The sequence below is a fragment of the Schistocerca gregaria genome, chromosome 9 (assembly GCF_023897955.1).
Source record: "Schistocerca gregaria isolate iqSchGreg1 chromosome 9, iqSchGreg1.2, whole genome shotgun sequence".
NCBI classification, from domain to species: Eukaryota; Metazoa; Arthropoda; class Insecta; order Orthoptera; family Acrididae; genus Schistocerca; species Schistocerca gregaria.
This window is the reverse complement of record NC_064928.1, coordinates 167,410,385-167,438,281: the sequence shown is the minus strand read 5'-3', so window position 1 is coordinate 167,438,281 and position 27,897 is coordinate 167,410,385. Positions and strand designations below refer to the sequence as shown.

Sequence of the window (27,897 nt, the reverse complement as noted above, 5' to 3'; positions counted from 1 at the left end):
GCACTACATGGACGTTCGGATTTTCGGCGGCGCAGTGGATGCAATTGTGGCGATTTACTGTACCATTGAGTTTGAAGTGTGCCTCATCAGACCACACAATCATCTCTGCAAACTCTTCATCGTTGCGCAGCATGTCAGTAAACCACTCGTAGTACTCCATTCTACGATCTGGGTCGTCCTCGTTCATTGCGTGTAGCAATCGTGGGATGTAGCATTTCCACTTTGCTGTCTTCAAAATTCGCCGAACGCTTGAGCGACTCACTCCAATTTCATGGGCACACTGTCTCACAGACTTCTGTGGTGAGCGAGTGAATTGTTGTAACATACGACGGCAGTTAGCTGGGGTTGTTAGTGTTACAGGTCTTCCAGATCGTTGTTTGTGTACATCTTTAACACAGCCTTGGCTTCAAATTTGTCTTGAATGCGACGAATCGTTAAACGTCTCGGTGGCTCTGTCTGATACTCATTTCGTCATTGCCGTTGAACCTCATTAATATTTTCGTACTTAAAATACCACTTCAAGGCTGACTTCCTTTCATCGAATGTAAGCCTTGCGTCAGCCATGTTTACTCGAGTAACCACGAGGGTCACTCCGAAAGAAACGCACACTATTTTTAAAACAAACACATCTTTTATTCTATATGGTTGAAAGTTTTACAGTGTGTAGATACATCCTTTAGGAACAACATTTTCATTTCTCCACATAGTTTCCATCCCTCTCAACTGCCTTACTGCCTTGGAACCAGCGCCCGTATACCCGCACGGTAAAATTATGGACCAACCTGTTGGAGCCACTGTCAGGCAGCGTGCACAAGGGAGTCATCACTTTGAAAGCTTGTTCCACGAAGAGAGTCTTTCAGTTTCCCAAAGGGATGATAGTCACATGGAGCCAGGTCAGGACTGTAAGGCGGTTGTTTCAGTGTTGTCCATCCGAGTTGTGTGATGGATTCCATGGTATTTTGACTGACATATGGCCGTGCATTGTCGAGCAACTGCAAAACATCCTGCTTTTCCCGATGTTGTCTAGCACGACTCAATCGAGCTCGAAATTTCTTCAGTGTCGTCACATATGCTTCAGAATTTATGGTGGTTCCACTTGGCATGATGTCCGCAAGCAAGAGACCTTCGCAATCGAAAAGCACCGTAGCCATAAGTTTAGCAGCAGAAGGTGTGGTTTTGAATTTCTTTTTTCTTGGGTGAATTTGCATGATGCCACTCCATTGATTGCCTTTTCGTCTCTGGTGAAAAATGATGGAGCCATGTTTCATCACCTGTCACAATTCTTCCAAGAAATTCATCTCCACCATTCTCGTAATGTTCCAAAAGTTCGCTGCATACCGTTTTTCTTGTTTGTTTGTGAGCCACTGTCAACATCCTGGGAACCCACCTGGCACAAACATTTTTTAACGCCACCACTTTAAGTATTCTGCAAACACTTCCTTCCTCTATCCCAACGTAGCGTGACAATTCGTTCACTGTGATGCGTATGTCAGCAGTCACCAATTCGTTAACTCTCTGCACATCGTCTGGAGTGTATGAAGTACGAGGCCTGCCGCTGCGAGGACAATCCTCAATATTGTCGTGCCAGATTTCATCGCGTAACCTGCTTGCCCACCCACTAACTGTACTACGATCGACAGCAGGATCTGCATACAGCTTTTTCAGCCTCTTGTGGATGTTTCTCTCTGTTTCGTTTTCACAGCACAGGAATTCTATGACAGAACGTTGCTTCTGACGAACGTCAAGTGTAGCAGCCATATCGAAGACATGCTGTGACGGTGCCATGCACGGGAACAGGTTGAACTAAGTTTAGAAACAAGCGGGAAGGATGTAAATGCAGAATGAGAACTGTATTTTTACAAAAATAGTGTGCATTTCTTTTGGAGTGAGCCTCATAGTTGCAACTAAGAACAAAACACTGACTATTTGGCGACTGTCATCTGAGAAAACAAAACAACGCAATACAACGCTTGTGCGGCGATTGCCGGAACTACAAACTGTTACACTACCAAAGATGAGACAACTCTGTCAATTAGAATTAGTTTGCAAGTTATGGACTGTTAAACAGTAGAAGCATTTTTTTGGACCCCTCTGTATTATTACCACCAACTTTCAAATCACCCTATGATCACCATCATTCAAAGATAAGGGAAATTAAAGCTCGTAGTGAGGCGTTCAGACAGTCGTTTTCCCTCGCGCGATCCGCGAGTACAACAGACGGGGGAGGGGGGGGGGGGGGGTGGAATATGACTTTCGCGCGAATTGTGCCCTCCGCCACACACCGTTTGGTGGCTATCGGAGTATATATGTTCATATAGATTGGGGACACAAACATTATCCGACAGCGTTTCCAGGTTCCGTTTGTTTGAAAATGATGGCCGCAATTTGGTTCGCCACACACAGGGAGAGCGACGTCACAGTGACTGCATTCGCAGAAAACAACCAGTACGTGCGCCGACCACAACAGCACCTTCAAACTCACTTAAATCTTGCTAACCTGCCATATCTAACAACCTTATGCTGTGGGGTGCTATTAGGCACAACCACATGTCACAGTTGGTGCATGGCCAGTGCACTGCGACCAGTCTGACCTGTAGCCATATTCTTTCTGCACAACACCCAAGACGCCATTTTCCAGCAAGACAATGCCCGAGCAAGTGCCTTCTTAGCGTCTCAGGATGTCAGCCTTTTGCCCTGGCCCATCAGATCACCAGACTTGTAGCCAGTCGACAATGCGTGGGACATATTGCGAATCTGCAATCAGTTTTTACATGAGGAAGTCGATACACAGGCCTTCTATGGCAAAAGGAAACGGCGGTACGATTTGATGTTTGCTGAAACTTCATATCTGTCTAATGGTAATCCAGAAAGAGACTAATCCTAGCAGATGACGGTAACAGCGATCATGATTGCAGGAAGGTTATTCCTTCTAGGAAATCAGATACAGTATGAAAAAGTGACAGTGTTTATTTTGAAGAAACTAATCGTGCAGTGTTCGCTGCCTTATCTAGGACGTCGAATAACGACAAAACTAAGAGGCAGGGCAGAAAAATTCATTCTTACTGTACAAGTGGGCAAAAGAAGAAATTTCTTCGCTGTTACGATGTATTGTGTCACGGTACACTCGTGGAATGGTCGTACGGGAAAATCCTTACTCCATCGGTATCTCGGAGATGTGTCCAATCGCACGTGCGCCGACTATAACAGCACCTTCAAACTCACTTAAATCCTGCTAACCTGCCATATCTAACAACTGCGCCGGACACGTGTTGTGTCACATAGGTGTTGCCGACCGCACCGCTGTATTCTGTCTGTTTACATATCTCTGCATTTGAATGTGCATGCCTATACCAGTGTCTTTAGCCCTTTGTTTTTCTTAAAGTATTAAACCGGTTTTAGGTGTGAAATGAGCAACTATCTTAAATTTTTTGAACATGTGCCGTCGTTTACTGTCTGGTTGATTCATCAGAAGATCTAAACGAATTATAAAACGATATAGGCAAGATATCGATATGGTGTGAAAAGAGTCCATTGACCCTGAACAGCCGGCCGCTGTGGCCGAGCGGTTCTACGCGCTTCAGTCTGGAACCGCGCGACCGCTACGGTCGCAGATTCAAATCCTGTCTTGGCCATGGATGTGTGTGATGTCCTTAGGTTAGTTAGGTTGAAGTAGTTGTAGGGGACTGATGACCTCGTTAAATCCCATAGGGCTCGGAGCCATTTGAACCATTTTTTTTACCCTGATCAGTAAAGGAGGTGAGGCTGTCCATATGAGTTCTAAAAGATTAGCGTCAAATTTTGATAATCTGAGCAATCTCCGACATCGCTACGGCCGGAAAAACATCCAGCAAGAACGGGACCAACGGTGACTGATGAGAATCTCTCAGCGTGAGAGAAGTGCAACCTTTCCGCAAACTGCTGCAGATTTCAATGCTGGCCATCAACAAGTGTCAGCATGCGAACCATTCAACGAAACATCATCGATCTCCCTTGATGACTGCTGACACAAAGCGTTACGTCTCTCCTGGGTCCGTCAACACCGACATTGGACTATTGATGACTGGAAACATGTGCCTGGTCGGACGAGTTTCGTTTCAAATTGTATGGAGTGGATGGACGTGTACGGGTATGTAGACAACCTCATGAATCCATGGACCCTGCATGTCAGCAGGGGACTGTTCAAGCTGGTGGAGGCTCTGTAATGGTGTGGGGCGTGTGCAGTTGGAGTGATATGGGACCCCTGATACGTCTAGATACGACTCTGACAGGTGACACGTACGTAAGCATACTGTCTGATCACCTGCATCAATTCATGTCCATTGTGCATTCCGACGGACTTGGGCAATTCCAGGACGACAATGCGACACTTTACAAGTCCATAATTGCTACAGAGTGGCCCCAGGAACACTCTTCTGAGTTTAAACACCTCCGCTGGCCACCAAACTCCCCAGACATGAACATTACTGAGGATATGTGAGATGCCTTGCACTGTCCTGTTCAGAAGAAATTTCCAACCGCACTTACTCTTACGGATTTATGGACAACACTGCAAGATTCTTGGTGTCAGTTCCCTCCAGCACTACTCGAGGACATTAGTCGAGACTATGCCACGTCGTGCTGCGGCACTTCTGCGTGCTCGCGGGGGCCCTACACGATATTAGGCAGGTGTACCAGTTTCTCTGGCTCCTCAGTGAAAACTTCCTTGAGGAGCCTCATACATACAGTCCAGGAAGTTCCGAGGTTGATTGTATTCCTGGTATATAAATGACGTCAGCGCAGTAACTGCACAGGCAGCTTCAACTAACGACTTTAAACAATAGCTGTGAATTCGACCAATCAGTTTCGAACAGGCAGTGTTGAGGAGTGGACGTGTGGTTGTACTGTGTCAAAGCTGTAGTGTCACAAATCGTAACGTACCAAGCTAGGTGCAGTCTTCAAAATGATTTGAAGATGAGAAAAGTTTGTGCAAAGTTTTTGCCAAACACGTTGACTGCCGAACACAGAAAGAAAAAAGAAAGCGACACATGGACGCCTGCCACTTATTGATTGAAATGAAAAATGCGGACAATTCTTTTCCGAAAAAAAATATCACCAGTGAGGAGATATAGTGTTATCAATATTAACCTACCAAAAACAGATTGCGCAATGGGTCTCTAATGTTTCGCCGAGACCAGTGAAGGTGTGAATGTGACAGGCAAGTTGAATAACATCCCAACAGTGGACAGGGTCACATGGCTGTATAATTTTTCTGTCTGTTGTATTCCACAATAAATATCGCATCGAATGAAACTCGGTGTCCGTTTTATAGACCACGTTCTCCTACCGTTGATTTCTTCGGATGCTGTTGGTAGAAAAACTCAGAGGGTTTGCTTATGCTGGAGCCTCGATGATGGGACCTCGGTGCTCCCTCCTGGCACACCACAGCTCGCTGGTCGCTGGGAGTCTTGCTACACTTACTCTGCAGATTGTCACATAGCTGGCAGAGGGCTGTCAGAATCGAATACGACACTGCTGGAGTGACTTTGAAGTAGTTTCCTGAACGATTAAAGTTCTCACTAGTAAAGCAGCTTTATAAACAGGCAGGAAAGGATAATTTAGACAATTTTAGGCCTATTTCTATGCCATCAGTGTTTGATAAAGGTATTGAAAAGGCTGTGTATGTAAGGATAATTGATCATTTTATATCACACAAATTGCTATCAAACGTACAGTTCGGCTTTAGAAGTAGTTTAACAACTGAAAACGCTATATTCTCTGTTAGGTCTTGGATGGGTTAAACAAAAGGTTTCGAAAGCTAGGCATATTTTTTGATTTAACTAATGCGTTTAATTGTGTTGATCAGAAAATATTGCTCCACATGTTTGACCATTATGGAATATGGGGAGTAGATCACAACTGGTTCACCTCTTACTTCAGAAACAGACAGCAAAAGGTCATTATTCGTAATGTTGAGAATGACTGTCACGTGGGGTCTGACTGTGGTATGGTCAATTGGAGGGTGCCCCAGGGATCAGTGTTGGGGCCACTCCTGTTCCTTATTTATATAAATGATATGGCCTCTAGTATTACGGGTAACTCTAAAATATTTCTGTTTGATGATGACACCAGCTTGGCTCGGTTTCAAATAGTGTAGTTCATGACCTAACTTCGTGGCTTGTAGAAAATAAACTAACGCTAAATCACAGTAAGACTCAGTTTTTACAGTTTTTAACACACAATTCTACAAAACCTGACGTTTTAATTTCACAGAAAGGCCATATGGTTAGTGAAACTGAATAGTTTAAATTTCTAGGTGTTCAGATAGATAGTAAACTGTCATGGAAAGCACACGTTCAGGATCTTGTTCTAAGACTTAATACTGCCATTTTTACTATTAGAATTGTATCTCAAGTTAGTGATCGTTCCACACGAAAATTACTCTACTTTGCTTCTTTTCATTCGCTTATGTCGTATGGTATTATATTTTGGGGTAACTCTTCAGTTGAACGGAATGGACAGTGTCTTGAAAGGAAGGTATAAGATGAACAACAACAAAAGCAAAACGAGGATAATGGAATGTAGTCGAATAAAGCCGGGTGATGCTGAGGGAATTAGATTAGGAAATGAGACACCTAAAGTAGTAAAGGAGTTTTGCTATTTGGGGAGCAAAATAACTGATGATGGTCGAAGTAGAGAGGATATAAAATGGAGACTGGCAATGGCAAGGAAAGCATTTCTGAAGAAGAGAAATTTGTTAACATCGAGTATAGATTTAAGTGTCAGGAAGTCGTTTCTGAAAGTATTTGTATGGAGTGTAGACATGTATGGAAGTGAAACATGGACGATAAATATTTTGGACAAGAAGAGAATAGAAGCTTTCGAAATGCGGTGCTACAGAAGAATGCTGAAGATTAGATGGGCAGATCACATACCTAATGCGGAGGTGTTGAATAGAATTGGGGAGAAGAGTAGTTTGTGGCACAACTTGAATAGAAGAAGGGATCGGTTGGTAGGACATGTTCTGAGGCATCAAGGGATCACCAGTTTAGTACTGGAGGGCAGGGTGGAGGGTAAAAATCGTAGAGGGAGACCAAGAGATGAATACACTAAGCAGATTCAGAAGGATGTAGGTATAGGGAGATGAAGAAGCTTGCACAGGATACAGTAGCATGGAGAGCTGCATCAAACCAGTCTCAGGACTGAAGACCTCAACAACAACAACAACTCTTCCCACTGTGAAAGGATATTTTTGGCTCAGAAACGGGCGGTTCGGGCAGTAACTGGTGTATGTTCACGAACCTCTTGTCGACCCCTGTTCACGAGTCAGGGTATTTTGACTTTTGCCTCTCAATATATATATTCCTTACTGTCATTTCTTGTTAACAATATTGGCTTATTCCCAGTTAATACTTGGCAGAAATCAAGCCTGTATTTGGTTCGGACTTCCTTAACTCTTGTGCAGAAAGGTGTGCAGTAAACTGTTGCATCCATTTTCAGTAAACTACCACTTGAATTCAAAAATCTCAGCAGTAATCCACACGGTTTCAAATCGAAACTTAAGAGTTTTGTCATGGATCACTCCTTCTATTCTGTCGAGGAGTTTCTTGAAAAATCAAGCTGATTCCTGTTGTATTGTTGACTGCATCTACTTAAACTTATGGAGTGACTTTTTTTCGGGTTCATAAACATTTTATTTTTATCTGTTATTACTTTTGTGTTGTAATTTCACGTACAGACACGTTGCATGACCTTGGAGATTTTATCCACAATTTGGCCCTACGGAACTTGACGTGTAAATAAATAAATAAAACAGATGCATAATATAAACCTACTTCTAATGGATATAAGTGTTACAAGCGGTTGTAAAAAATCGCATGTAATCAGTGACAGGAATGTCTCGAGAGTTCCGAAATGCTACTAACAGCCCAGCTCGTACAATGACTGTGCGTGGGGCACTGAAAAGAATGGGATACAATTATGGAACGGCTGCTAATAATCCAAACATTTCTCAGTTAATGTAAAACGACGTCTCCGGACAGTGGATAATTGGAAGCGAATGATGCAGACTATGAGACACGCTACACCCTGCGGTATTACGACTCAGGTATTTGGGTTTGTCAAATGCCTGGACGACGTTGCCTGCCATCAGATCTAGTGCCAGCAGTTAAATTCGGAGGACACGGACACGATGTTACTTACGCTACAGGAAAGTTTCTCGTGTGAGGTCCACTTATTGTGCCTTTATTTATTTATTTTTTTTTTTAGTCCTCTGACTGGTTTGATGCGGACCGCCACGAGTTTCTCTGCTGTGCCAATCTCTTCATCTCGAACTTGCAACCTACGTCCTAGATTACTTGCTGGATGTACTGCAATCTCTGTCTTCCTCTGCAGTTTTTGCACTCTTTCCACCTATCCACTCTCACCTCTCCTTTTAACAGTGGAATTCCCATTGCACTCTTAATAGTATCACCCTTGCTTTTAATTTCGCCGATGGTTGTTTTGACTTTCCTCAATGTTGAATCAGTCCTCCCGACAATCATTTCTTCTTCGATTTCTTCACATTTTTCATGCAGCCATTTCGTCTTTGCTTCCCTGCACTTCCTATTTGTTTCATTCCTCAGCGAGTTCTGGAAGAGGATGGTTTACTCTAGCTATCGTCCGATGTGGGAAAGCCTCTCTACCTGGATTGGAATCGTTCGCCGACTGAGATGTTATCGCCTACAAGGCCAGGCATTGTGGAATAGATGCTAAGTCCCAATCTAGACGTAGTTATATATATAGTAATATACCTTGTATACCCGCTCCTGTCGTAAAGTTAGTAATGATGAAAAAATACATGTACGGATGAAAGGACTTGGTGTACTTGCTGAGAATGTAGGTACGCTGTTTAGGTTTTTATATTGGTAACGCCACGTAGCGCTCTATATGAAAATCGCTGACTGTTTTGTGTGGTCTGTGGCTGGTATGCATTGTTGCAATATTGCTATTGTAGTGTTGGACAGTTGGATGTTAATAGTGCGTAGCGTTGCGCAGTTGGAGATGAGCCGCCAGCAGTGGTGGATGTGGGGAAGTGAGATGGCGGAGTTCTGAGAGAGCATAATCTGGACGTGTGTCCATCAGAGACAGTAAATCTGTAAGACTGGATGTCATGAACTGATAAATATTGGAACACTATTAAGGTAAATACATTGTTTGTTCTCTATCAAAATCTTTCATTTGCTAACTATGCCTGTCAGTAGTTAGTCCCTTCAGTAGTTTGAATCTTTTATTTAGCTGGCAGTAGTGGCGCTTGCTGTATTGCAGTAGTTCGAGTAACGAAGATTTTGGTGAGGTAAGTGATTCGTGAAAGGTATAGGTTATTGTTAGTCAGGGCCGTTCTTTTGTAGGGATTATTGAAAGTCAGATTGCGTTGCGCTAAAAATATTGTGTGTCAGTTTAAGCACAATCACTCATTAATTTTTCTAAGGGGACGTTTCAAACTTTAACTGGTGATGTAACCCTGTACTATAATTATTAATAAAGTGTGTGATCTGTAGCGTCAGCCATCAACCGGGGAGCGTACACCGCAAACAAGGGCCTCAAGGATGCAACAGTTGAAAAAAATTCAAAAGCATAGTGCCGCACTGCCCGCTGAGCGCCTAGCAAGTCGGTGACACAAACCGCCCGACTCGGCTCGGCGCCAAGTGATAAGGCCGGCGCAGCAGCAGGAGCGCGATGCTAGAGCTACTACAGCCCGTGTACGGGATAACGCCCTCATTCTGGTGCCTGCAGAGTCTAAGTCCCTTATCAGCTGCGTTACGTAAGCAAGGTCGTTCGCTCCCTATATAAGCGGGAGTGCACGCCAGCGGAACCATTCGGCTGTGAGCTCTGTCTGCAACAGCATTGAAGCCACTATGCCTCACCGACGTGTATATCGTCAACGCCGCCATCGCATGCCAGTTTACAAACATATAATGAGCCTCGAGAATAAACTTGGAATTAATCGCACTGCAGAAAGTGTCATATTAAATTGACCCAATTTTTTCTGTGGATCTCGAGTTAATTTCAGTCATGACGATGGCAGAGGGAGTTCTGGAAGTGGATCGTTTACTCTAGATATCGTCCGATGTGAGAATGTCTCTCTACCTGGATTGGAATAGTTCGTCGACCGAGATGTTATCGCCTATATACATCTACATGACTACTCTGCAATTCACATTTAGGTGCTTGGCAGAGGGTTCATCGAACCACAATCATACTACCTCTCTACCATTCCACTTCAGAACAGCGCGGGAAAAACGAACACCTAAATCTTGTTGTTCTAGCTCTGATTTCTGTTATTTTATTTTGACGATCATTTCTACCTATGTAGGTTGGGCTCAACAAAATATTTTCGCATTCGGAAGATAAAGTTGGTGACTGAAATTTCGGAAATAGATCTCGCCGCTACGAAAAACGTCTTTGCTTTAATGACTTGCATCCCAACTCGCGTATCATATCTGCCACACTCTCTCCCCTATTACGTGATAATACAAAACGAGCTGCCCTTTCTTGCACCCTTTCGATGTCCTCCGTCAATCCCACCTGGTAAGGATCCCACACCGCGCAGCAATATTCTAACAGAGGACGAACGAGTGTAGTGTAAGCTTTCTCTTAAGTGGACTTGTTCCATCTTCTAAGTGTCCTGCCACTGAAACGCAACCTTCGGCTCGCCTTCCCCACAATATTACCTATGTGGTCTTTACAACACCCAGGTACTTAGTTGAATTGACAGCCTTGAGAATTGTACTATTTATCGAGTAATCGAATTCCAACGTGTTTATTTTGGAACTCATGTGGTCCACCTCACACTTTTCGTTATTTAGCGTCAACTGCCACCTGCCACACCATACAGCAATCTTTTCTAAATCGCTTTGCAACTGATACTGGTCTTCGGATGACCTTACTAGACGGTAATTTACACCACCATCTGCGAACAACCTAAGAGAACTGCTCAGATTGTCACCCAGGTCATTTATATAGATCAGGAACAGCAGAGGTTCCGGGACGCTTCCTTGGGGAGCACCTGATATCACTTCAGTTTTACTCGATGATTTGCCGTCTATTACTACGAACTGCGACCTTCCTGACAGGAAATTGCAAATCCAGTCTCACAATTGAGACGATACCCCATAGGCCCGCAGCTTGATTAGAAGTCGCTTGTTAGGAACGGTGTCAAAAGCTTTCCGAAAATCTAGAAATACGGAATCAACTTGTGATCCCCTGTCGATAGCAGCCGTTACTTCGTGCGAATAAAGAGCTAGCTGCGTTGCACAAGAACGATGTTTTCTGATTACGTATCAATAGATCGTTTCCTTCGAGATGATTCATAATGTTTGAATACAATATATGCTCCAAAACCTTACTGCAAACCGACTTCATGGATATAATTCTGTAGTTCGATTGATAACTCCTACTGCCCTTCTTAAACACTGGTGCAACCTGTGCAATTTTCCAATCTGTAGGTACAGATCTATCGATGAGCGAGCGGTTGTATATGATTGCTAAGTAGGGAGCTATTGTATCAGCGTAATCTGAAAGGAACCTAATCGGTATACAATCTGGACCTGAAGACTTGCCCGTATCAAGCGATTTGAGTTGCTTCGGAACCCTTAAGGTGTCTACTTCTAAGATTAATGGAAACGTGTAGGTTTTTGGGTGAATCACACGTTTGCTACGTCCAGGGTCGTATCCACAAATGCTGTCGTCGAGTTGAACGGCGGCGTACTACGGATGCAGTGTGGTGGGAGCAGTATTATGGTATGGGTAATATTTTCCTGCCCTTGTGTGGGAGCTTAAGTAGCGATGGAAGACACGCTGACAGCTGGGAACCATCTGCTTCCCTTGAGGCTTCCCCGACGGCGATGTTTTTTCTCAGCAGTGTAACTGCCCGCATCTAGGAGCCAGAAAAGAGCTTCAGTGGTTTGAGGAGCAATATGGGGAACTCGCACTGATATCTTCGCTACCAAATTCGCCTGATATGGGTCCTATTGAAATAATCTGGGGCGCCATCACCAAGTAAATCAGCGGCCAGTTGTTTACGCCAATTACATGGCCTGTGCCTAGGCAGCTAGTGCAACATACCTCGACAAATGTAGCAACAAACTGTCGGATCGCTGATACACAGTTCAGAGATGTATTTCGTTCCAAAGACGGACAAAAAAGCTACGAACATAAAAAAAATGTTTTGCGTCACCCTGGTTCCCAGAACTGGTGAAGATAGACGTTGACTGTGGATATTGTATCATAGACAGAGTCCCTTTGACCGTTCAGACATGTCACTCAACCCGCCCAAAGATGTAAACAACCATGCATGAGCAGCGCCTATTAGACGGAGGGGGTCCGACAACCGATCAGTTCCGGTCATTCCACCAGGGAGGAGGTACACGGCTCGTGTTATCTGAAGCTCAACCATGGCTAGACGGTCAATACCGTGGTTCGATCGCGTCCGCATTGTTACTTTGTGCCAGGAAGGGCTCTCGACAAGGGAAGAGTCCAGGCGTCTCGGAGTGAACCAAAGCAGTGTTGTTCGGACATGGAGGAGATACAGAGCAACTGTCGATGACATGCCTCGCTCAGACCGCCCAAGGGCTACTACTGCAGTGGATGACCGCTACCTACGGATAATGGATCAGAGGAACCCGGACATCAACGCCACCATGTTGAATAATGCTTTCTGTGCAGCCACAGGACATCGTGTTACCACTCAAACTGTGTGCAATAGGCTGCATGATGTACAATGTCCCTCCCGACGTCCATGGGGAGGTCTCTCATTGCAACCACGAGACCATGCAGCGCAGTACAGATGGGCCGAACAACGTGCCGAATGGACCGCTCAGGACTGGCATCACGTTCTCATAACTGATGAGTGTTGCATATTCCTTCAACCAGACGATCTTCAGACACGTGTTTGGAGGCAACCCGGTCAGGCAGAGCGCCTCAGGCACACTGTCCAGCGAGTGCAGCAAGTTGGAGGTTCCCTGATGTTTTTGGGTGGCATTATATGGGGCAGACGTACGACGCTGTTGGCTGTACGATACGTGAATGCCTTCCTCCGAACGATAGTGCAACCGTATCTCGGCAGCATATTGGCGAGGCATTCGTCTTCATGGACGACAATTGGTCACCCCCTCCCCTCCGCCAATCGTGTGCATGTTGTGAGAATGTTCTTCCTTCAGGATAAGGCATCGCTCGAGTGGCCTGCATGTTATTCTCCATATATGAACCCTACCAAACATGCCTGGGATAGACTGGAAAGGGCTGTGCCGGCAGTGGTGGCCGAGCGGTTCTAGGCGCGACTGCTTTGGTCGCAGGGTCGAATCCTGCCTCGGGCATGGATGTGTGTGATGTCCCGTTAGTTAGGCTGACCTAGTTCTAAGTTCTAGGGCACTGATGACCTCAGATGTTAGGTCCCATAGTGCACAGAGCCAATTGAACCATTTGAAAGGCCTGTTTATGGACGACGTGACCCATCAACCACTCTGAGGGATCTACACCTAGTCGCCGTTGAGACGTGGGACAATCTGGACCAACAGTGCCTTGATGAAGTTGAGGATAGTAGGCCACGAAGAATAGAGGCACGTATCAATGCAGACGAAGTGCTACTGGATATTAGAGGTACCAGTGCTTACAGCAATCTGGACCACCACCTCTGAAGGTCTCGCTGTATGGTGGTACAACATGCAATGTGTGGTTTCCATAAGTAATGGAAAGGGCGAGAGTGATGTTTATGTTGATATCTATTTCAATTCTCGGTACCGAGGTGATGCAAAACTTTTTTCGATGTGTGAGTTAAACAGGTGGTCATAATGTTTCGTCTATCAGCATACGCTGCAGGCTGCAGAGAGCTGCGAGTCGGTACGAACCGTCAGTGGAGTCCTGGGGCTGGCCGAACAGAGCTTTGGCCGACGGCGAAGGCGACGGCTGCTCGCCGAAGACGACCTTGACGGGCCGCGGCACGACGTCTACCGTCGACGCCTGGTGGTGAGGGTCGGCGAACGTCAGCTTGCCCCTGACGGCGACGCTGCGGTCCGCGCCGCCGGCGCCGGCGCCGGCGTCGGCGACGGTGAGGGCGGGCGACGCGACGCTGACGGGGCGCGGCGGGGGCGGCGTCGCCGCCTTGGCGCCGCGGCGCTTCACCAGCAGCGTCGCGACGTCGCCGGAGCGCGTGCGCACCGCCAGCGTCTCCGTGCCGGCCGGGTCCAGGCTGCGCGACACGTGCAGCGCCGTGCGAGTCACGGACGCGCCGCCGCCAGAGGTCGTGCCGCTCGCGCCGGTGGTCGTGGTCGTGGTGGTCGTGGTGGCGGAGGCGGCGGCGCCGGTGGTGGAGGTCTTGGTCGCCGCCGTCGGCGACGGCAGCGGCGGTGACGCGCCGGGGTCAGCGTCGGCCGCCAGAGACGGTGACAGAGCGGCGAGCAGCAGCGCCGCGGCGACGTACGTGGGCCGCCTCATCGCTACCTGCCAACACCACCACCACTGTCAGCCTCCGTGTCCTCGCAGCGTCTTACACTACTGGCCATTAAAATTGCTACACCACGAAGCAGATGACAAACGGGTATTCATTGGACAAATATATTACACTACAACTGACATGCTATTACATTTTCACGCAATGGTGCATAGATCCTCAGAAGTCAGTACCCAGAACAAACACCTCTGGCCGTAATAACGGCCTTCATACGCCTGGGCATTGAGTCAAACAGAGCTTGGATGGCGTGTACAGGTACAGCTGCCCGTGCAGCTTCATCAAGAGTAGTAGCTGGCGTATTGTGACGAGCCAGTTGTTCGGCCACCATTGACCAGACGTTATCAATTGGTGAGAGATCTGGAGAATGTGCTGGCCAGGGCAGCAGTCGAACATTTTCTGTATCCAGAAATGCCCGTGCAGGACCTGCGACATGCGGTCGCGCATTATCCTGATGAAATATAGGGTTTTGCAGGGATCGAATGAAAGGTAGAGCCACGGGTCGCAACACATCTCAAATGTAACGTAAACTGTTCAAAGCGCCGTCACTGCGAACATGAGGTGACCGAGACATGGAACCAATGGCACCCCATTTCGCCAAACGCGGATCCGACCGTCATGATGCTGTAAACAGAACCTGGATTCATCCTAAAAAATGACGTTTTGCCATTCGTGCACCCAGCTTCGTCGTTTACACCATCGCACAAGCTCCTGTCTCTGATACAGCGTCAAGGGTAATCACAGCCATGGTCTCCGAGCTGATAGTCCATGCTGCTGCAAACGTCTTCGAACTGTTCGTGCAGATGGTTGTTGTCTTGCAAATGTCCTCATCTGTTGACTCAGGGATCGAGACCTGGCTGCACGATCCGTTACAGGCATGCGGGTAAGATGCCTGTCATCTCGACTGCGAGGCCGCTGGGATCCAGCACGGCGTTCCGTATTACCCTCCCGAACCAACCGATTCCGTTTTCTGCTAACAGTCATTGGATCTCGACCAACGCGAGCAGCAATGACGCGATACGATAAAGCGCAATCGCGATAGGCTACAATCCGACCTTTATCAAAGTCGGAAACATTTCTCCTCCTTCCACAAGCCATCACAACAACGTTTCACGAAGCAATGCTGGTCAACTACTGTTTGTCTATGAGAAATCGGTTGGTAACTTTCCTCATGTCAGCACGTTGTAGGTGTCGCCACCGGCGCCAACCTTGTGTGAATGCTCTGAATAGCTAATGATCTGCATATCACAGCATCTTCTTCCTGTCGGTTAAATTCCGTCTGTAACACGTCATCTTCGTGGTGTAGCAATTTTAATGGGCAGTAGTGTAGTTGAGCCATAAAATTAGGGGAATTCAGCTGCAGCCGTACGCATGGGAATAGTGAGACACCCTCATGCAGTGCTGGCTGCTCTCGGAGTTGTTAGTTATTTTTCTTTGAAAGCTGTTAAACGCAATGTAGATGCTGTAATGTGAAATACAGGGTGATTCAAAAAGAATACCACAACTTTAGGAATTTAAAACTCTGCAACGACAAAAGGCAGAGCTAAGCACTATCTGTCGGCGAATTAAGGGAGCTATAAAGTTTCATTTAGTTGTACATTTGTTCGGTTGAGGCGCTGTTGACTAGGCGTCAGCGTCAGTTGATGCTAAGATGGCGACCGCTCAACAGAAAGCTTTTTGTGTCATTGAGTACGGCAGAAGTGAATAGACAACAGTTGTTCAGTGTGCATTTCGAACGAAGCATGGTGTTAAACCTCCTGATAGGTGGTGTATTAAACGTTGGTATAAACAGTTTACAGAGAATGGGTGTTTGTGCAAAGGGAAAAGTTCTGGACGGCCGAGAACGAGTGATGAAAATGTAGCACGCATCCAGCAAGCATTTGTTCGCAGCCCAGGAAAATCGACTCGCAGAGAGCTGCAAATTTCACAATCAACTGTATGGAGAGTCCTACTAAAAATGTTAGTCATGAAACCTTATCGTCTGAAATTGGTTCAAGCACTGTCTGCAGCTGATAAGATTAAAAGAATCGATTTCTGTGGTTTTATCCTTGCTCAAATGGAAACAGATGAATCTTTCGTTTCAAAGATTGTGTACAGTGATGAAGCAACTTTCCACACTAACGGGAAAGTCAACCGTCACAATGTCTGTATATGGGGCACTGAGAATCCGCGGGAAACAACTCAGTATGAAAGTGACTGGCCTAAGGTGAACGTTTTCTGTGCCTTTCCAGCCAATAAAATTTTTGGTCCCTTTTTGTTCGAATGTGCTACTGTAACTGGAGAATTGGCTGTTGCCTCAGCTCGAACAAGAAGCACAACAATTCTTATTCCAGCAGGATGGAGCGCCACCACATTGGCACTTATCTGTCCGTAACTACCTGAACGTCAACTACCCGAGCTGATGGATCGGCCGCCAGGCAGCCCGTGACAGGGCACTTCATCACTGGCCTCCAAGAAGCCCTGATCTTACCCCCTGCGATTTTTTCTCATGGGGGTATGTTAAGGATATGGTGTTTCGACCACCTCTCCCAGCCACCATTGATGATTTGAAACGAGAAATAACAGCAGCTATCCAAACTGTTACGTCTGATATGCTACAGAGAGTGTGGAACGAGTTGGAGTATCAGGTTGATATTGCTCGAGTGTCTGGAGGGAGCCATATTAAACATCTCTGAACTGTTTTTGAGTGAAAAAAAAACTTTTAAATACTCTTTGTAATGATGTATAACAAAAGGTTATATTATGTTTCTTTCATTAAATACACATTTTTAAAGTAGTGGTATTCTTTTTGAATCATCCTGTACTTGGCGTTAAATATACTGCGCTATACTTCATCGTTACTCCTCTAGTCTTCGTGAAACTTAGTATCAGAGTTGATAGCACACCTCTGGTTGTGCACGTTTTCAGGAGCCTTTGCGCATGCGAAACTGGCGCGACGTCATCGCCTTACGGGCTGTATTTGATAAACAACATGCATGGCTCACTGTGTGGACTGGTAGCCCTCACAACTCAACTACAAGATTACATCAGTGCCCTCAGGTGGTAGCACATTGCAGCGGCCTTTTGTTCTCATTCGCACAAATCCCACTAGATGGTAGCACACTTCACAGATATACAACTTCACCCAATATAAAAAAAAACCTCCCCTGTTTAACGCGTTATACATGGAGACTAATTACCGTACGAGTACCAAACTTGGTAGCATTAATGTCCAGAGTATGGGGAGCATGATTCCCATGCGACACAGCGCCACCGTACAGTTACAACTATGGCCACCAGGTGCCGTGATCAGACATCCTGATGTATAGTCTCGCACACCTTACTAGTTGCAGTGCACTTGTTGATGTGTCGATATGAGCTTGGAAAAAATAAGCAGGGAATTGTTGATATATATATATATATATATATATATATATATATATATATATATATATGACCTAGTAGATAGTGTCGGAAGTTCCATGCGGCTTTTCGCGGTTGATGCTGTAGTATACTGAGAAGTTCCAGCATTAGAAAATTGCTGCGAAATGCAGGAATATCTGCAGCGGATAGGCACTTGGTGCAGGGAGTGGCAACTGACCCTTAACATAGACACCACAGGTGGCTGACGAAATCGCTGTTGCTATGGCAGGCAACGCTGAGCGCAAGTCCTGATCGTCAGGCAGTCCGTTAAGTGTGTCATAACAGTTAAACATCCCATTCTCCACTCTATGGAAGGTGAACCATTCTCAAATGGTATCCACACAAGATTCATATCGTACAGCAGCTTGCACCACAGCACGCACAACGACGTGTTGACTTCGCTCTCCACTTTCTCGCAAGCATTGAAGTTGACGAGGGCTGGCGCTGGACCATCCTGTGGACAAACGAAGTTCATTTTTCTCTGGCAGGGGGAGGTGAACACACAGAACTGCCGAGTGTGGGGACCTGATGATCGCGCAGTTGAGCGCCCCAACAACCAAACATCATCACCGTTACAAGAGATGAGACCTGGTGTTACAGTATGACCTAGACACCAGACGACATGAATCGCATGGACTTTGTCTTCTCTGCATCCAAAAAGTGTCGGCTCCCAAAATTCAAGAACAAGATGATGATCATCCCATTTTTCTACCCAAGAGAAAGGGGAGGGGGGTGGGGGCGGTACGATGAACAACATGCCACTGACTGTCACTCGGTGGGATGGCATTGGCAGCACCAGGTCTCATCCCCTGTGATGATGCAGATATCCAACAATATTCGATACGTAGAAGAGCCAAGACGGGACAATAATAGTCGACAACCAAGAAAGAAATGCTCAGGTTAAAAAGGGTGTAAGACAGTGATATAGTCTTCCACCCCTTTTGTTCAATCTATATATCGAAGAAGCAATGACGAAAAAAAGGAAAGATTCAAGAGTTGAATTGAAATTGAAGGTCATCGGATATCGATGATAACATTCTCTGGTGACATTGCTTTCCTCAGTTAAAGTGAAGAAGAATTGCTGGATGTGTTGAATGGAGTTAACAGTCTAAAGAGTACAGAATATGGATTGAGAGTAAATCGAAGAAAGACGAAAGTAATGAGAAGGAGCAGAAATGAGAATAGCGAGAAACTTAAGGGGGCTAGGACGTCACGCAGGAGAGGCACCACAGGACATTTTAACTTCCACTGTCTATACTTTTACAAATCATAAAACTTTGTCAGCATGACCAGGAAAGATTCAGGATTCACACTCATAGCAGTGGAAGTTAAAAAATATAACAAAATAAATTTCTTTTACATGTGAAATTTCATCATTTTTCACTTATTATTGGCTGCATTTGTTGCTATATGCACACTTTTCTTAAGTAAAAGAGATTCTTCGATGAATTTTGCACAGCGTACAAACCATACTTAACGCTGTATTAAACTCTAGAGTTTATTTAAGTTATGAAAAAAGGAATGAGCTGTTACATTTTAAACTTCGTGTTTAGAAAAAACTCAAATTTTATAGTTAATTATTTCGTTTTATACCCCAGTTTTTAATAGATTTGGAAAATTCTGGTTTTGCATTAAGAAATTTGTGTTTAATTAGCATAAAAAGTTTGATACAAGTAGGATATATATTTTGGATGTTACATTTGAAATGTAGAAATTTGTGTTTTGCGGAAAATGGCCGTTAAAATTTCTGTTTGTATTTGGCATTCTTTTAGAACTGTCTACCACCATAAGCACGAACTTTTTCATTTTCTAAATCAGCTTTCTTCCTTTTCACACTCCTATGATGCACTCTTCTTAATTTTATCACTTCCAAAAATTATTTATCTGTTTTCGGTACTCGCTCTCTCACTATCGCATATAAAGCTTTGGTGCAGTTCACTCCGGGCTTAATTCCCATTTTCTCGAAAACATATTTCCTATTTGCAAACCATCAATAAAACATGAAACTGCATCATAAACAACAACAGCAAGAGCATTTATTCCCACAAAAATGGTTTTTTGGCTATCTTTCCCATACACCTTGGTTAAAACTTTCATTAGGGTTTTGGGTATCTCCACGAAGACATTTCTTCAATAAGTTTTCATTTGCAAGCTCCCTGAAAATAAGTTTAATGGATTCCATTATAGCAGTTGATACAGAATTCCTGTGATGATATTATTCACCACCATCATTTGACCTTTGGTAACCACACCATGATTCACTTCCTTTTGGGCACAAGTTGTGGATAGGGTTATTGTTTGTGGAAATTTTTTGGTAGTATAAGGCCCCAACTCCTTGCTCATATTTTTCAAGCCCCCTGTGTTCCTTGTTATTGCCAAATCAAAATCGTTTCGAAATTCACAACACCACTCAACAAGCTTTTCAAAACAGAGAACAAGCAAAATCAATGTCTATAGCAGCAGAAAAGGTAGTCCTTTGTTTCAGAAATGACAATCCCTGGAACAAATACAAACTTTCGAATTCTAGAGAGGGAAACACATTTAAGTATGACAGACGAATATGTGCAAAGGGGTGTGGCTCTGCATCTTGGTACACTTAAGAACAAATAACGTACATTGTAATCTCTCAAATATACAGGGTGTTACAAAAAGGTACGGCCAAACTTTCAGGAAACATTCCTCACAGACAAATAAAGAAAAGATGTTATGTGGACATGTGTCCGGAAACGCTTGATTTCCATGTTAGAACTCATTTTAGTTTCGTCAGTATGTACTGTACTTCCACGATTCACAGCCAGTTGGCCCAATTGAAGGAAGGTAATGTTGACTTCGGTGCTTGTGTTGACATGCGACTCATTGCTCTACAGTAGTAGCATCAAACACATCAGTACGTAGCATCAACAGGTTGGTGTTCATCACGAACGTGGTTTTGGAGTCAGTGCAATGTTTACAAATTTGGAGTTGGAAGATGCCCATTTGATGAATGGATTAGCACGGGGCAATAGCCGTGGCGCGGTACGTTTGTATCGGGAAGGTTTTCCAGAACGAAGGTGTCCCGACAGGAAGACGTTCGAAGCAATTGATCGGCGTCTTAGGGAGCAAGGAACATTCCAGCCTATGAATCGCGACTGGGGAAGACCTATAACGACGAGGACACCTGCAATGGACGAGGCAATTCTTTGTGCAGTTCACGATAACCCTTATATCAGCGTCAGAGAAGTTGCTGCTGTACAAGGTAACGTTGACTACGTCACTGTATGGAGAGTGCTACGGGAGAACCAGTTGTTTCCGTACCATGTACAACGTGTGCAGACACCATTAGCAGCTGATTGGCCTCCACGGGTACACTTCAGCGAATGGTTCATCCAACAATGTGTCAATCCTCATTTCAGTGCAAATGTTCTTTTACGGACGAGGCTTATTTCCAACATGATCAAATTGTAAATTTTCAGAATCAACATGTGTGAACATGTGTGGGCTGACGACAATCCGCACGCAATTGTGCAATCACGTCATCAACAGAGATTTTCTGTGAACGTTTGGGCAGGCATTGTTGGTGATGTCTTGATTGGGTCCCATGTTCTTCCACCTACGCTCAACGGAGCACGTTATCATGATTTCATTCGGGATACTCTACCTGTGCTGCTGGAACATGTGCCTTTACAAGTACGACACAACATGTGGTTCATGCACGATGGAGCTCCTGCACATTTAAGTCGAAGTGTTCGTACGCTTCTCAACAACAGATTCGGTGACCGATGGATTGGTAGAGGCGGACCAATTCCATGGCCTCCACGCTCTCCTGACCCCAACTCTCTTGACTTTCATTTATGGGCGCATTTGAAAGCTCTTGTCTACGTAACCCCAGTACCAAATGTAGAGATACTTCGTGCTCGTATTGTGGACGGCTGTGATACAATGCGCCATTCTCCAGGGCTGCATCAGCGCATCAGGGATTCCGTGAGACGGAGGGTGGATGCATTTATCCTCGCTAACGGAAGACATAGTGAACATTTCCTGTAACAAAATGCTGGAAGTCACGCTGGTACGTTCTGTTGCTGTGTTTCCATTTTATGATTAATGTGATTTGAAGAGAAGTAATAAAATGAGCTCTATCATGGAAAGTAAGATTTCCGGACACATGTCCACATAACATTTTTTCTTGTGTGAGGAATGTTTCCTGAAAGTTTGGCCGTACCTTTTTGTAACACCCTGTATATGTTTTACACATCAAGCTATTCAGGAAGCTGTGCGCCATAAAATAGGCGTATTTTTTGTGAACTCAAATTTTTATAAATTTTTGACGTCCTACCTCCTTAACATTAGGACTGATGATCACGAAGAAAACGAAGTTAAGGAATTCTGCTACCTAGGCAGCAAAATAACCATGACGGACGGAGCAAGGAGGCGATAAAAGGCAGACAGGCACTGGAGACGTCCTTGGATTAGGGAAAGATGGAGAAGGAAAGCGGCTGTATTCTTTGTAAGGAACCATCCCGTCACTTGGCTTGAGCGATTTAGGGAAATCACGGAAAAAAATCTATATCAGGATGGCCGGATGCAAGTTTGAACCATCGTCTATCGGAATGCGAGACCCGTGTGCTACCTACTGCACTTGGAGCGGTATTGGCGCTCCGTACCGCTATACAGCCTTGTACTGCAGACACTTTACAGCGGTTTTCACAGCAACACTACCGCAATCAGACATTGCAGTAAAATATGGCCTGTGCAAACGGAAATATCAAATATTCTTCACCACTGGAAACACCGCGGCAATACATCGGCAATTGCACTATGTGATCAAAAGTATCCGGACACCCCCAAAAACATACGTTTTTCATATTAGGTGCATTGTGCTTCCAGGTACTGCATATCAGGGACGTCAGTAGTCATTATACATAATGAGAGAGCAGAATGGGGCGCTCCGCGGAACTCACGGACTTCGAACGTGGTCAGGTGATTGGGTGCCACTTGTGTAATACGTCTGTACGAGAGATTTACACTCTCCTAAACATCCCTAGGTCCACTATTTACGATGTGATAGTGAAGTGGTAACGTGAAGGGACACGGGCAGCACAAAAGCATACAGGCCGACCTCGTCTGTTGACTGACAGAGAACACCGACTGTTGCGGAAGAGGTTCGTAATGTGTGATAGGCAGACATCTATCAAGACCATCACACATGGATTTCAAACTGCGTCACGATTCACTGCATGTACTATGATAGTTAGGTAGGAGGTGAGAAAACTTGGATTTCATGGTCGAGCGGCTGCTCATAAGCAGCACATCACGACGGTAAATGCCAGACGACGCCTCGCTCCGTGTAAGGAGCGTAAACAATGTACGATAGAACAGTGGAAAAACGTTATGTGGAGTGACGTGTCAAGGTACACAATGTGGCGATCCGATGGCAGGGTGTGGGAACGGCGAATGCCCGGTGAACGTCATCTGCCATTGTGTGTAGCGCCAACAGTAAAATTTGGAGGCGGTGTTGTTACGGTGTGATCGTGTTTTTCGTGGAGGGAGCTTGCACCCCTTGTTATCTTGCGTGTCACTATTACAACACATGCCTACCTTGATGTTTTAAGCACCTTTTAGCTTCCCACTGTTGAAGAGTAATTCAGGGATGACGACTGCATCTTTCAACACGATCGAGCACCTGTTCATAATGCATCGCCTGTGGGGGAGTGGCTACACGACAGTAGCATCCCTGTAGTGGACTGGCCTGCACAGAGTCCACACCTGGATCCTATAGAACACCTTCAAGGTGTTTTGGAACACCGAATTTGTGCCAGGCCTCACCGACAGACACCAATACCTCTCCTCAGTGCAGGACTCCGTGAAGAATGGTCTGCCATTCCCCAAGAAACCTTCCAGCAACTGCTTGAACGTATGCCTGCGAGAGTGGAAGGTGTCATCAAGGCTAAGGGTGGGTCAACACCATATTAAATTCCAGTATATCCGATGGAGGGCGCCACGAACTTGTAAGTCGTTCTCAGCTTGGTGTCCGGATACTTTGCGTCACATAGTGTACTTGCAAAAGTCTGATCGATCAGTTCAAAATGGTTCAAATGGCTCTGAGCACTATGGGACTTAACATCTGAGGTCATCAGTCCCCTAGAACTTAGAACTACTTAAACCTAACTAACCTGACATCATATACATCTATACCCGAAGCAGGATTCGAACCTGCGACCGTAGCAGTCCCACGGTTCCGGATTGCAGCGCCTAGAACCGCACGGCCAACGCGGTCGGCAATCGATCAGTAATATGCCCGTTCATACGCCTGTATTGCAGTGTACTGCAGCCAAATAGCTGCAGTGTTGGCGAGAACATTATTGCGGAAACACTTTGCAGTAAAATATGGCTCGGAAATTCGAAACATTCTCTATCCTTGGTGGTCGGTGCCGCTAACATGTCGGAACAACTAACTGAAGGAGCCTGGTCCATCAACAAGAATGCCCATCCATTCCGCAATATTGTTCTGTATTGCAACCATATTTCAGCAATGTTTGAGGCTACCCTATTGCTGCCACTCAATGCAGAAAAATTTAGCCAGAGTTCCCTCACCTTTAGGAGGGGCAACTCTCGCGTCAGACTGGGGAAAGCGGACAGTAGCCGACTTCGCGGAACGCTGACTGCCTGCTCTCTCTCTCTCTCTCTCTCTCTCTCTCTCTCTCTTTCTCTCTCTCTGTCTTCCTTCCTGCTTCCTCACGCATCTGCGGGGCCGCCTGCTATGTGGACCGAGACACGTGACCCCTTCACGGCTAGAACAGGGACGCCAGCCGCGTACATGCCCTGCCGAGGAAGCTATTAAGCCTGTCTTACCTGTAGACGCATGCACCAGCGCCCCAAGCGTGCGTATCTGTAACTACTGGCTAGTTCACGTACACCTGTTACATCAACCACGAGGGATATACCTGGAGCACATGGGCAGTAGACAGTCATAAACTGCGAAACGCCAACAACCTCTTGTAAAGTCGTTCGTTCTACCGCGCGAAACAATAGGGGACCGTGTGACATATTCGAACATCATCCGTTCGAATTATTTACGTGACTCAAGGTTCCTATTTCATATGAAATAGTTTTTATCATTATTTATTAAGTAATTACTCTTCTCTTATGTTGGTTAGTTGTTGTTGTTGTGGTCTTCAGTCCTGAGACTGGTTTGATGGAGCTCTCCATGCTACTCTATCCTGTGCAAGTTTCTTCATCTCACAGTACTTACTGCAACCTACGTCCTTCTGAATCTGATTAGTGTATTCATCTCTTGGTCTCCCTCTATGATTTTTACCCTCCACACTGCCCTCCAATGCTAAATTTGTGATCTCTTGATGCCTCAGAACATGTCCTATCAAGCGGTCCTTTCTTCTCGTCAAGTTGTGCCACAAACTCCTCTTCTCCCCTATTCAATACCACCTCATTAGTTATGTGATCCACCCATCTAATCTTCAGCATTCTTCTGTAGTACCACATTTCGAAAGCTTCTATTCTGTTCATGTCCAAACTATTTATCGTCCATGTTTCACTTCCATACATGGCTAGACTCCATACAAATACTTTCAGAAACGACTTCCTGACACTTAAATCTATACTCGATGTTAACAAATTTCTCTTCTTCACAAACGCTTTCCTTGCCATTGCCAGTCTACATTTTATATCCCCTCTACTTCGATCTTCATCAGTTATTTTGCTTCCCAAATAGCAAAACTCCTTTACTACTTTAAGTGTCTCATTTCCTAATCTAATTCCCTCAGCATCACCCGACTTAATTCGAATACATTCCATTACCCTCGTTTTGCTTTTGTTGATCTTCATCTTGTATACTCCTTTCAAGACAATGTCCATTCCGTTCAACTGCTCTTCCAAGTCCTTTGCTGTCTCTGACACAATTACAATGTCATCGGCGAATCTCAAAGTTTTTATTTCTTCTCCATGGATTTAAAACCTACTCCGAATTTTTCTTTTGTTTCCTTTGCTGTTGCTAACAGTAGGTTGCTACAGTTCTGAATTACAGACTCAGCAGGTTAATTTTATATTACAATACTTGGTTCTACAGATATATGCATTTATACAGCATTTTGCACATGGAGGACCTACTTGTTTTTGGAACTATTGCCCTGGCAGTGACAGTAAATCTTCGGATTAGGGTAGAACGACGACGAAAACAAACAACCAGACGTTGTTGAGTTCGATCGTGACTGAAAAGGACAAAGGTAGGGGAGTATATTTACTGCTTATGCAAGAACTGAGACTCAAAGATCCGCATGAATTTCGGAGCTTCGTGAGGATGCAGATGGCCTGTTTCGAGGAGCTGCTGTCTGTGATAGAAGATTCAATTAGCAAGCCTGACACAGTTATGTGGGAGGCTGTCTCACATTATCGGAAGTAAGAATTAAATTATATTTTTATATCGTTTGTGATCATACCAGCCTAGGCCACAAATAAAATACCGGTAAACGCCCTGTTACGATGCAGACTGGTTGGAACATGCGTCTCCTTGCTACTTAGCCAGACTCTTATAAGAGTCTGGATTTTATCCATAGAACAGCAGAGCCCACCATTTCAAAAGTCGTTGTGGATGTATGCACTGCAATTTGCAACACTTTGAAGGACCAATACTTAAAAGTGCACTTGTTATTTTTCCAAGGTTGGGATATACAGAGGGGTCCAAAAAAATGTATCCACTGTTTAAAAGTCCGTAACTGGCAAACTAACTGACGCAGTTGTCTCACCTTTGGTAGTGTAACAGTTTGTAGTTCCGGCAATCGCCACACAAGCGCTGTATTGCGTTGTTTTGTTTTGTCAGATGACAGTCGCCAGACAGTCAGTGTTTTGTTCTTAGTTGCACCTAGATACTCGAGTAAACATGGCTGGAGCAAAGGCTTACATTCGATGAAAGGAAGCTAGTTTTGAAGTGGTATTTTAAATACGAAAACATTAATGAGGTTCAACGGCAATGGCGAAATGAGTATTGTATAGAGCCACCGGCACGTTTGATGCGTCTCATTCGAGACAAATTTGAAGCCGAAGGCTGTGTTAAAGATGTACACAAACAACGATCTGGAAGACCTGTAACAGTAACAAGTCCAGCTAACTCCCGTCGTGTGTTACAACAATTCACTCGCTCACCACAGAAGTCTGTGAGACAGTGTGCCCGTGAAACTGGAGTGAGTCGCTCAAGTGAATTTTGAAGACAGCAAAGTGGAAATGCTACATCACACGATTGCTACACGCAATGAACGAGGACCGTAGAATGGAGTACTACGAGTGGTTTGCTAACACGGTGCGCAACGATGAAGAGTTTGCCGAGATTATTGTGTGACCTTATGAGGCATAGTTCAAACTCAATAGTACAGTTATCGCCACAATTGCATCTACTGGGCCGCCGAAAATCCGAACGTCCGTGTAGACAAAGCCGTGAATTTGCCAGGAGTAAACGTGTGGTGTGGGCTGTCTTACCGGTGCTTGATTGGGCCATTCTTCTTTGACGGCACAGACATCCGTTTTACCTGCCATCCGAGACTTGTATGGAGATGGAGGAGTTTACTTTCAACAAGATTGTGTCCCAGCCCACTACCAAAATCGTTTTAGGGCGTATCTCTACGAAAATCTACCAGGAAGATGGATAGGCCGTAGAGGTGCTGTGGAGTATCCACCACGTTCCCCAGACTTAACCCCTCTGGATTTTTACCTGTGGGGAACACTAAAGGACGTCGTTAATCGACAAAAGCCACTCACATTGGATGAACTTCGAGAATCCATCGTACATTCATGTGCAAATATCCAAGTGAACACGTTGCAGTCATACAAGTTGAGATGTTGCCCAGTTGTGCTGGCTGCCTACTACAACGTGCGTTTGACAACTTCTGTGAATGGTCTCGGAATATAAACAAACAAATGTTAAAACAAAATACCTTTACTGCCCTTCAAAGTAATTAGCCACAACACACTTTTGGCATCGGTTGTAAAGTTTTCGGAAACTATCAGAAAACGGTTCTTGTGGAATTCCTCACGTTTCCTTTTCCTTTTGT

At 45.1% G+C, this 27,897-nt stretch overlaps 1 protein-coding gene across 1 annotated transcript in view; it reads right to left on the bottom strand.

Moving 5' to 3' along the window:
* LOC126292165 (uncharacterized) overlaps window positions 1–27,897 on the bottom strand; it is a 291,437-nt gene that overhangs the window by 129,147 nt on the left and 134,393 nt on the right. Inside the window, exon 3 of the mRNA XM_049986002.1 lies at window positions 13,863–14,454. Coding sequence (XP_049841959.1) covers window positions 13,863–14,448 — 586 coding nt within the window. The 5' untranslated portion in view covers window positions 14,449–14,454. The remainder of the gene's footprint in view (window positions 1–13,862; window positions 14,455–27,897) is intronic.